Source organism: Amblyomma maculatum, chromosome 6 (genome assembly GCF_055883805.1).
Source record: "Amblyomma maculatum isolate TAMU_Amacu chromosome 6, ASM5588380v1, whole genome shotgun sequence".
Lineage (NCBI taxonomy): Eukaryota > Metazoa > Arthropoda > Arachnida > Ixodida > Ixodidae > Amblyomma > Amblyomma maculatum.
Window position 1 is genome coordinate 131,074,165 of NC_139349.1, and position 12,283 is coordinate 131,086,447.

The 12,283-nt window shown below is 48.2% G+C and overlaps 1 protein-coding gene across 1 annotated transcript in view; it reads left to right on the top strand.

Annotated features, from left to right (window-relative positions):
• Positions 1-10,933, top strand: part of sel (canopy family protein seele) — a 30,240-nt gene extending 19,307 nt beyond the window's left edge. Inside the window, exon 5 of the mRNA XM_084607388.1 lies at positions 10,523-10,933. Within this exon, the coding sequence (XP_084463514.1) occupies positions 10,523-10,560 (38 nt within the window). The 3' untranslated portion in view covers positions 10,561-10,933. The remainder of the gene's footprint in view (positions 1-10,522) is intronic.
• Positions 10,934-12,283: the final 1,350 nt, after the last annotated feature.

Consider the following 12,283-nt stretch of genomic DNA (forward strand, 5'->3'; position numbering starts at 1 on the left):
GTTCCTCGAAGGAGTCGCGGCAGGAAAGACCGTTTAGTACTTGTTCCAGCACCCTAGCGGCGCCCCGATGGTTGTGCCATCTATCGTTCTGCCGTGAAAGCTTCCAACGATGGTTTTTAACAGCGCCGCTTGGCGGCGCGCAGTTTGAATTATGGGGGGCGGCGCCAATTTTTGAGTGAATTAACGAGCTGTTACGCGCATAGACTTCTATGCACTGCGGACCGGACCACGATGACTATTTCGAATTATCCAAAATTTCGAATTAACGAGTTGTGAATTAACGAGCTTTCACTGTATATCTAAAACCATTTAGATGCCTCCTGCCATCGTCACGCCAAGAAACTGCGCTGACGCAGCTGGATTAATTTGTGAAAAGTCTTTAACAATCCCCGCTCACAGAAACGAGGGTGGTGTATCCTCTCTGGAATCCTCCGTTCCGTGTTCCCCGAACCCCTGTCCTCGTTATAGCTGTAGCGCATGGCATCACGGACTCGGCCCTTATCTGACCGACCACCTCGCTACCTCCCTTTCCGTCACTGGAGCTGCGCCCCCCGTCATCTCCCATGTCCGTATCATGTTTTACCAGCTCATCTCGCTGATGACATCCTCGAACTCTGCATGCGCGACTTTGCCCCTCACGAACTAGAGGCAAGCTTGGCCTGCAGGAAACAAAGGTCCGCCCCCGGACCTGATGGTACAGTCGAACCCGGTTATATCGAACCCGGATATATCGAACTTGGGTTATATCGAACTCACGGAATATCCCCTTGAAAATCCCATGTAAAAGTATAGGAAAGCCGCGTCATATATCGAACTCAATTTCGCCGGTCGTTCGATATATCGAACTTCGCACTCACACTGGAAAGTGTGCCTTCCCCAAAGACGATCGCATCACTCTTGGCCGTTTGCCGCGTGACGTTTTCAAGCCACGCGCGGAAGGAATGAGAGGGGACAGTTCTGGACAGCGCCGCGCCCATTCGCCAAAGGCGCACGCATCTGATCTGCAGTTATCGTTTCCCGCGCGCCAACACATGACGTTTCCAAGCCATGTGCGTGGGTGTGCCCATTCTTTTGCCAAGCTCTCTCCTTCAGCACGCGCTACGCATGCGCCAAGCCAGCTCAGCCCGTTTTCTGACAGACGTGGGACGCTTTCTCCAGCGTGTGTTGCGAACCCTCTGTGCGCGGCGGCTGACGTGGCTATGGCGCCTGCGGACGTTAAGAAGCGGCAGCTCTCTCTTTTTTTTTTTTTTTTTGCGAGAGTCATTCGTTCTTATCGTTGTGCTGTACGCGCGACGTAGCGTAAGATATCGCGGCTGCGGACGGTAAGAAGCGGCAGGCTTTTTTTTTTTTTTTGGCGGGAGCCGTTTATCTTTGCATGTATGAATCAAGGGAAGGACGCCGTCAGCTGCTGCGATCATGACGCCCGCCCGAAGCGCGGCGTGATAAATCGAACCAGACTTGTGCAATCAAGCCATCACGGGCACTCTGCCAAGTTCGCTCCCCGCCACCGGAGGAGCTATAAAAAGATAAACGCGCCCTGACGTTATCGCTGCGCAACATCTTGGCACGCTGCCAAGAAATGAGCTGTGGATGCGACGACCGAAACGGAGTGACGCGCGCCATCGGCATGCAAGTGAAAACGCTCGCGATTTTCTGCCGCAGCGACACAGGAACCTTGTTTTGAGCTGCCACACAGAAACCCTGTTTTGAGCTGCCGCGGTGGCTCGAGCGGAGAGCGGGACGCAGTTCCAACAAGTTGGAAATTTTTCGCTCTGTCGTTGCCGCTCGTCGCTGAGATCGCTCAATCGCTTGCATGTGAGCGAGCTGGCCTTAAGCATTTTTTTTTTTTAAATTCTCGGGCGCAAAAGTGGAGAGAGGGTTCATTATGCGAGTGGGTTGATTACGCGGCAAATACGGTATCGTTTTTGCATCGTAAGTGCCGTCACAAGCCAATTTCTGTATATCGAATTATCGATATATCGAACTTTTTCGCGATCCCCTTCGAGTTCGATATATCCGGGTTCGACTGTGTCACGTATCGAATGCTCAAGAATTTGTACGCTAACCAAGGCGCCCGACTTCTCAAGGCGTATAATGCTCTTTTCCATTCTGGCACCCCTCCTGATGAGTGGCGCTCGGCGACTGTCATCCAACACTATCCAACAAGCTTCGAGCTGTGGAGGACAGTGGCACAGACCTCGTTTTTCAATGGCTCCCCGCTCATATTGGCATCCCAGGCAATGAACGAGCTGACGCCCTGGCCAAGAGTGCCCACACGGACGATGCACCAGTTACTAATACAATCACTAAATTTGATGTAGCAAGGGCAAGAATCCTGAATAGAACACTTGATGCTCATCCTGACGCCCGCGTTGCAGCCGGCAAAGCTCCAACAATTCACCGACTTCACAGCACCCCAGCGCGCAGCTCTACTCAGAATGCGCATTGGCTGCATATGGACAGTAGAACGGCTCCAATGCCTTCGCCGTATCAGACTCCTGTCATGCCAAGACTTGGGTGCCGTAGAAACTCTACAGCACTTAGTTTTACATTGTCCAGCCTTCAACGGGCAAAGACAAAACCTCTTCGAAGGCTATCGCAAGTTGGGGCTTCTGACAGCGACCAGCGACAGCTTCCTATTCACACGGGGCCCCCGACATAAAGTCCGGCGCGCATTCCTCGCCGTTCTGGACTACCTTGAATCTACGCACCTTCCAATCTCATTCCCTACTTTTAATCCCTGTCCCTCAATTCGGTGCAACGGCAGTGATCTCTCGTTCCTGAGGAGACAATTGAACATGCCAAATCCCCCTTTCCTCCCATTTGCAACAAGAAACTTTTCTCTGCTCTTGCGCTTTCCGGAGTCTCCGCTGCAGCGGCCAGCTTCGTTTTCTCGTTTGTTGATGCTGACAACGTGTTGACAGTGCATCGTTTTGTGATCATTGATCTCGGCAACACGAAAGGATACTGCAATGTCATGGAAGCGGAAGGTGCCGACCTTTGCTGCCGACAAATTGGAAATTTTAAAAAGGTGGACAAAGAGCCCAAGAAAAGGCGCACTGACATGGCCAAGGAACTGGGCCTGCCGCTGTCAACGTTGTCAACGGTCTTTGGTCAGCGCAACCAAATAATGCAAAATATGCAGCACTTTGTAATAAATTCAAAAGAAGTGAAAACTGCCCACCATGCGAAGTTGCGAGAAGTTCTAACGTCGTTCAGAGAGGTCATGGCGGCCGACATCAACATCAATGAAAAAGTGCTTTGTGAGAAGGCAGCAGACATCGCACTCACACTGGGAATTGACGACTTTCAGGCCTCCGGTGGGTGGATTCATCGGTTCAAGGTACGGCATAACCTTTCGTACAAGACCGTTTGTGGCGAAGGAAAAAAAGTTGACACCTCCAGCGTAGAAGACTGATTGGCAACCACGCTGCCGTCTTACATAGCAGGATATGAGGCATATGATGTTTTTAATGTGGACAAAGCAGGGCTGTTCTACAATCTCCAGCCCGAAAAAATTTTGTGCTTCAAAGGTGATGCCTGCCAGGGCGGACAAAAAAGCAAACAGCGTGTTACAGTTTTGTTTTGTTACAACGGGGACGGATAAGAAAAGATGCCACTGACCGTCATTGGCAAGTATCAAAAGTCCCGATGCTTCTAGACAGTCGGTCGATTGCTCTGCGTCTACAAGGCTAACAAAAAAGCTTGGATGACGTCTTCTCTGCTCATGGAATTCGTCACATATCTTTGACCACAAAATGTCTTGCTAAAACAGAAAAAGAATTTTGCTGCTGGATCATTGTACCGCCCACCCGAAACAAATGGCGCTACAGAGTGTTAAGGTGGTGTTCCTGCCCCTGAACGCAGCAAGTCATTTGCAACCACTGGCTGCTGGAATTATAAGAAACGTTAAGCACCATTTCAAAGCCTTGTTGGTGTGCCGCCTCCTCGCGAAGGCTGAACGGAAGAACGCGAATCTCCAGATCAGTCTTCTGGACGCTCTGCATTTTCGCGCAGTAACCTGGGATCGCGTCATTTCTGCGAGCATCACCAATTGTTTTGCGAAGTGTGAGATTTTCAAATCCGCAGTGGCTTCCACCTCGCAAGTGCCAGACCCAATTCCCATCGATGTCTGGAACCAACTTGGCGTCGACTGTTGCGTCGCCGATTTCGTCACCGCAGACAACTACAGTCGACGACCGATTTTTCGGACTCTCAACGGACCACGAAAATGTCCGAAAAATCGGGCAGTCTGAAAAAACAAATGTGCACCAAAAAAGCTCAATTCATTGCCTGTTATTCACTTTGAGGCCGGAAAACGTCATGAATATTTTTCTGCACCACGCTCCGCTTTCGTGCTGACAGGTCCACCTGAATTTCGTTTACATCAGCTCAGCTTGCGTCGGCTGCGCTGCTGCAGGTGAGTCATCGTCGTCCTCGCTCTCAGACTCCACAAGCACTTGGCGAATAATTCCTGTATCTACGAGCCCAGAGCACAGTTCCAACTGGTGGTCCACGTCTGTGAACTTTGAAAACGAGATGGCCGATGAAATTTCGACACCAGCTGTGCGAAGGTCGTGAATGAACTGCTCACTGCCTGACAGCTGCTCGACGACGCTCTCCTCGTCCAAGGCAGCCCTCGTCATTCAGCACAAATCCCGCTTCGCGGAAGCAATTGCGCAGTGTTACAGACTTCCACGCATCGGCGAGGGTTTTAAGTTCTCCAAGCAAATCGACAGAGTAGGTTTTCCCACTGTCGAGGCACACCACAACCACCAACCACTGAATCGCAACACTGACTCCGTTGAGTGCCTTCTCGCTGCCGCGTTGCCCGAAAAAAAAAAAAAAACTTATAAAATCTGGAAACAAAACTGAAGCCAATTCAATTAAATGCGAGCCACAGTAGTGACAGAACGTAATTCTCGCATCAGCACGACCACGGCTAGACCTACTCGCTATGCTCGGCAACGCACGGCAAACACACAGAGAAACAGGCAGTAGAAGCGGTCACGCTAAAAAAAAAAAAAAAAAGAAAGAAAAAAAAGAGGGAGAGAGGGAGAGCATTCTGGCAGCGACGTTGTCCCGGAAACGGAAGCTGCTAGGCAAATAATATAGCCTCGATCCAGCGTGTTTAGCTGAGCAGCGGCACGCAAGGCCGGCACCGGTTTCGAGGCTATCGAAGGAAAAAGTAAACAAGATGGCGGCGACACCGCTCAAAATGTGTGGCAGTTGGCCCGGCTGATGCTTGGAATGTGCGAAAAATCGAATAGCCCTCAACAGAGTGTCCGAAATTTTGAGCAGCGTAATATACTGACTTTATAAGGTTTCTTCTGGGGCTGGGAAAAGGTCCCGGGAAAAGGTCCGAATAATCAAGCATGTCCGAAAAATTGGGTGTCCGAAAAATCGGTCGTCGTCTGTACCTCGCCACCTGTGGTCTCCGCACAGTTGAAGATATTGCAGAGGAAGCATCATCACAGCCTGGCATTCCATGCAGTGACGAAGATGACGACCAAAGCAGTGATGACCCACCGCCGACGGCAGCAGAAACGATGCATACCCTCAATATTCTGCGGCGCGCTGTGACCTCAGAGTCTGTGTGGGAGAAGACAGCCCAATTTTTCTGCTTTCGAAACTCTCTGTTGTCAGATCTTGCAGAAAAGAAGGTTTAGAATGATATATGCGACTTCTTTCAACGAAAATAAATGTTTCGTGCGTGTTGGAAGGTTTGAAAATGGATTTTGTTTGTTTTTTGTTGATAAGAAAATTTTTGTCTCCCTTTGAATTTCATATCACCGAGATTCTACGCATTTTGTTTAAGCCTGTTGTCATTTAATTGTTTCTCTAACTGACCATTTTTAAATTGTGAGTTGGGAGGCCAGCCGTACTATATATAATATATTTGACAAACAACTTTCCTTGAAAATGCTGTGGGAAAGTTAATCCTCAAACTTATCTACTTTCTAAGCTGTTGAATGTGTTCTCAGTTGCAGTTAGTCCTTTTTTCCTAATATATAACATAACCTTAATTCTCATTTTTACAAGCGTAGGATATTTTAGAGACATGGAAATAGTGTGCTCAAGAAGCTTGCCACCCTGTATATACAGTCCCTCAGTTAGCCTCAAGCATGCCAGAAACCTAAGAATATTGTTGCATGGCAAGAAGCGTCCACAGCACGCAAAACACAAACATACTTTTCAAGCATTTTTGTAATATATGCTTGGATTACCTGTCATTCTGCACGAGAGACCTGGTATGGTCGGCGGCGGATAGGAGGAGTGTCACCGGTGTCGGTGCGGCGCATGGCAGTCAGAATTTGGCCGAGGGCGCTCTTATGCACGTCAAAGATGTTGGAATAGGAGTCGAGAAGTGGACACAGCTGACGAGATTGGGCAAGGAGCAAATTGGAAGGCATCATTGCCATGATCGCATCAGTCAGAGGAATAGGATCGCGGGCAGGGTTGCTCCACTGCAGTGTCCAGTGGAGCAACTCGACAGGAGCCAAGAGGTGAGAACATTGCTACGCAAAAACCAAGTGGAAGCACTTGTGCGAAATAGCTGAAGTTGAGGAACGGCACAGTGTTCACCTTGACTGTAGGGATGGTATGGGGCAGTGCAACATTGCAGAGCAGCAAGAGATCAGAAATGGGTGCAACTAAGTAGTCACCATTGGGGACAGATGAGGTAGGATGCAAGATAACAAATGAGGTGGCTAGTGGGGGCAGAGAAACTTGGTCGGGCGAATTCAGTCCGGAAGAAAGCAAGGGTTCAGGGATCAATGAGTGGAAGATCTAGGTGCAGGGCACCTTGCGAGCAGGAACGAGCACCTTGTGGGCTGAGTGTTCTGATTGAGGCCAAGAATGAGGTCATGGGTACAAAAGTTCAGAAAATGAACTGGACCAGAAAATCATGGTCAGCAATACTAACACAAGCGGTGAAGAGTCTGTCAACACCAACTGTTCCGCCGTCCATGACACACACACTCGAGACTGAGGTGGCGAGAGGTCTTTACATAAACGACGACGAAGGTTTGCGCTATTATGGATATATGCAACCCAGTGTCTACAAGAGCTCATATGGGAACACCATCAACAAAAATGTCCAGTTGGTTCAATCGGGAGGTCTGCAGAGGATTTGTGTGCCAGGTTGTGGATGCAGCGTCACCTCCAGGGGCTGCATCAGCTAGATTTTCAAGGCAGATCGGCCGTAAAGGGCAGCAGCAGAGCATCGAGGGTGCTGCGTGGATTGAAAACGACAGGCTCTTGGAGATGGGGACTGGGAAGGCTGACGTGGTCAGGCTGAGATTGTGGAGGAAAGCGGCGGGGCGTTTCTGGGCGGTAGTGATAGGAAAACCCGATGCGAGGAGTTGGAGGCCATGTGTTGTGGCAATGCCGGGAAATGTGACCAATATAGGAACAGTTGAAACATATGGGGCGATCATCAGGCATCCGCCACTCTGCCGGATTTCAGTAGCGACATAAAATGGGTTCCTAAGATGTAAAACATTTGTGCTGAGTGACTGGACGCTCAGGTTTGCGATAAGAGAGACAGCAGGCGACAGGTCCAAGTTTGCAACTTCATGTGCGACGCCCTGAATAAGCGAGACATGGGAAAGTGCGGCTTGAGGACTGTGGGTCGGGGTGACGCTGGTGCGCATGCCTCCAGTTCACGATGAACGATTCGGGTGACAGTGCCGACGACGTTAAGGGGCGAAGCGGGAGATGGGCTAATTAGCAGATGCTGCATAACACACGAAGATGTTGCAGCCGTATGTGGAAGTCGTTGAAACTGTTGTAATGTCCACCTGCTCTTCACTTGCTCGGAAGAGACGGCACTCCTTGATGAGTGCCGACAGCTCTTGTAGAGAGGAGCAAATGGAAAGTGTCCTCAATCTCTTTCAAGATGTGGCCCACCTTTTCAGATTCCAGCATGGCGGTATCACACTAGTGGCATAAGGCTAGCACATCTTGAATGTAGATGACAAAGCTTTCAGTGGAGGATTGCACACACGACTGAAGGTGTTTTTCGGCCGCAAGTTTCAAAGCATCTGGTTGTCCGAAGAGAGTAACGAAGCTTTTCTTTAAGTTCTAACTCATTGATTCGTCCTCGTAGTTGTTGTGCCATTGCTTCGTTGTGCCGGACAAGTAGAAAATGATGTTTGCCAGCATTAAGATCGGGTCCCACGTGTTGTAGGTTCTGACACGTTCGTGCATGGAGATCCATTTGTCGGCGTTATCACCTGAGGCACTGGAAAAGATGTCGGGGTCACAGGAATGTGCCATGACCAAGAATGCAGGAGCGGTGGGGCTTAGCGAGTCACCAGGCTGGGTCATGGTGGCCGTTCCGGTGTAGAGACAGCTGCGAAGCACCGTGGTGCAATGGATCAGGGCGCGGAGGATGCGAAAGTCCGTACTCCACCAAGATGTTAGGTGGCAGGACCGTTCACATCACGTCAAAGCACAGCACAGCACAAGCCTAGGGCGCACTGGACGTCGAAGCACAGACCGCTGCAAAGGATTCAGGCCTCGAGCACACGCCCAACACACACATGCATCGTCTGCCTCATCTTCATTCACTCGACGCATAACAATATTTTAAACCTAAGAACTTTGTACTGATCTGTTAGAAATAGGATATATAAATACTTAAAAACCGTTCTTAGGTAAGGTTAGTGTTTTTCCTTCTTACAAAGTACAGTCGACGATAGATTTTTCGGACTCTCAACGGACCGAGAAAACGTTTGAAAAATTGGGCCGAAAAACAAATGTGCACCAAAAAAGCTCAATTTATTGCATATTATTGACTTTGAGGCCGGAAAAAGTCATGAATGCTTTTCTGCACCACGCTCCGCTTCCGTGCTAACAGGTTCGCCTGAATTTCACTTGCATCAGCTCAGTTTGCGTTGGCTGCGCCGCAGCAGGTGAGTTATCGTCGCCGTCGCTCTCAGACTCCGCGAGCAATTGGCAAATAATGTTTGCATTTGTGAGCCCAGTGCACAGTTCCAACTCGTGGTCCACGTCTGTGAACTCTGAAAACGAGATGGCCGATAGAATTTCAACACCTGCAGTGCGAAGGTTGTCAATGAGCTGCTCACTGCTTGACAGCTGCTCGATGACGCTCTCCTCGTCCAAGGCAGCCGACTCGTCATTCAGCGCAACTCCTGCGTGAAAGAAGCAATTGCACAGCATTGTGGGAGCCACCGACTTCCACACATCGACAGAGTAGGTTTTCCCACTGTCGAGGCACACCACCACCATGAAGCACTGGATCACAATACCGACTCCGTTGAGTAACATCTCACTGCCACGTTGCACGGAAAAAAAAGTAAAGCTCCTTATAAATTCCGGAAACAGCTTCTTGAAGAACTGAAGCCGATTCAACGAGCAACAGTAGCGACAGAACGTAGTTCTCGCATCAGCACAACCATGGCTAGGCCTACTCACGTGAAACGCACGGCAAACACAGAGGAACAGGCAGTAGCCACTCCGGCAGCGACGTTGTTCCGGAAGCGGAAGCTGCTAGGCAAATAATATAGCCTCGATCCAGCGGCAGTTTAGCTTAGGAGCGGCATGCAAGGCCGACACCGGTTTCGAGGCTATCAAAGGAAAAAGTAAACAAACAAGATGGCGGCGACACTGCTTAGAATGTGTGGCAGTTAGCCCAGCTGACGCTTGGAATGTCCGAAAAATTGAATAGCCCTCCCTAGAGTGTCCGAAATTTTTAGCCATGTCTTTATAAGGTATGTCCTGGGGCGAGGAAAAAGTCTGAATAATCAAGCATGTCCGAAAAATTAGGTGTCCGATAAAATCAGTCGTCGACTGTATAAAGTGTTTTAGTAGTGTCTAACATCATTAATGAAGCTCGAAGGTTGTTTTTGAAACACCACTCGCATTTTTTCTGTTGCTTGGATTGAGTGCCGTTTTGTCACTGTAGAGCACAGCCCCTGGTGGCTAGATGTATCCTGTGACACCTTTTATTTCATGCGCAAAAAGAAAGTTTGAATGCACCAAAAGGAAGACTGAGGCATCTCTACAACTGGTTTGAAGTAGTAGTTCTTCTCAAGTATTCTGGTTTGGGTTCAGTTCCAAGATGGCGACAGAATATGGTTTCTATTCTGGTTCTGAGCAAAATTACATGTTTGGTTCGGCCTTTGAGTTCTGAGACAGTGTGTGTGGTGATTACTTCTACATTAGTTGTCCTTGTAAAAAACGCCAAGTTGACTCCACATCACTTTTGAACGTGCAGGCACATGTTGTATGTCACGAAAATTACTAGCGAGAAAATATTTTCCAAAAAGTAAAAAAACGAAGGTTGTTCTGAAATCAATGTTCAAAAAGTGCCAAATTCTCAAAAAATAAAAACCAAAAAAGTCTAACCTCTAATATTAACTAGTGCGCACAGATTGCTTGCTTCTGAGAGGAGGAAAAAAAAAAGAACCGTAATTTCAATGACTGAGTAAAGTTCTCAAGCACGCTTGAATATTGTAGCGTCTGAGATCTTATTTCCTTTTTCTCTTGCTTTCAGGTATCTGCAAGGAAAAAGTTTCCAAGGAAGAATTGTAGCTGCCCCGTGCTTTCCACGATTCATATTACGTCACCAAATGCGCTCTTCACTAGCAGTTGTTTCTGTTTACTTCTTCCTGTTTCAAGGCTTTCCTAAGTCTGCCGATGGTACTATGGACGCTGCATTCCTATTTATTTGGCACTGTGTGCCGGCATTCATTCCACAGTGTGACATTGTCACCTTTGAAGGCTATACGATTTAAACGTACATACTGTACGTGAGAACAAGCTCAGATTTTACGTTCTTTTTGATGCACCCAGGACTTGTTTGTTCAAGAATACCCTGGACAACGTAAAACACTTGTGAAGTGTGCCACTGCTTAGACATGTCGCAAGTTAACGCAATAAAAAATGGCGGCAGTCAGGACTCGGCCATGTGTTTTTGTAGTAAAGAAACGTGGAAGCAGTCATGTGCTGTGCAATGTTAGTGCACATGACTGGATGCCAGATTGTCAAAATTACTGTGGAACTGTCAGTTATGGTGTCTCGTAGCTCAGTTTTGGTTCTCGAAACACCTCATACTACCGCCATGGGCATTACAGCTGCTACAGGTAATTCTACCACTGCAGCACCCTTAATACACAGTTTTGCGACCCACAGTACAGAATATTTTTGTTTTGCTCAAAGCACAAACGATTGGTCAGTGTTGAAAATCAATTCTTATCTTTTGTTTTGAATTAATATTGATCACTGAAATTTTTTGATAATTTTTCAGTGACACATACTTCTCTGTGCCTTAGTTGAGCAAAAACAGCCTGTTTTGCAAACTGAAATGGTGAAGGAGCCTGCCCATTTTCTTTCAAGTAAATAAAATGTAAAGTTTAAATTGATGTGCCAGAAAAGGTTTGGTTTGGTTTGTGAGGTTTAACGTCCCAAAGCGACTCAGGCTATGAGAGACGCCGTAGTGGAGGACTCCGGAAATTTCGACCACCTGGGGTTCTTTAATGTGCACTGACAACGCACAGCACACGGGCGCCTTGCTTTTCGCCTCCACCGAAAAGCAGCCGCCGAGGCCGGGATTCGATCCTGCGTCCTTGGGAACAGTAGTTGAGCACCGTAACCACTGCACCACCCTAGCGGGGGATGTGCCAGACAAGAAAGGACAGTGTCTGTTGCACTTTTTTTATGGACACCTGAGCTGTGTTGGTTTGCCAGAAAGAGACCCAGTATCTGTCACACTTCTCTGGACACCTGAACTGTGCCATAGAGGAAGGGAGGAAGGAGTGCAGTAGTGGAGGGCTGAGAAGTAATTTCTACCCCCTGGGGATCTTTAACAGCACTGACATTGTAGGAATCCCCAGGTGGCTGAAATTACTTTGTAGCCCTCCACTACAGAAAATCTTTCTCCCTTTCCCATTGCAGTCCCACCTTCCTCCCTTCTTTCACAGTGCAGCTGCTGTTCAGGTGAGCACAGAGAAAGTGTGGCAGGTACTGTGCCTTTCCTTGCTTATAAACATATTTACATTTACATTTTACTTAAATCTTGAATAGGTTTGGGTTTGGCTTGTGGGGCAGCAGAAAGCGCCTTGCTTTTTGCCTCCATCGAAAAGCTACGGGTCAGGCTCCTTCCTTTAACTCTCATTTTTGTTGTTAATAAGCATGCAAAGCAAAACTGGGAAATTTTCTGAGCTCTGCTGATTCTTGACAGCTGTAAGGCAAAAGTAAATTGTATACACACTTCATTGTGTGTTTTCTTTTACCTTGTGTAAGGAATCCGATGTTT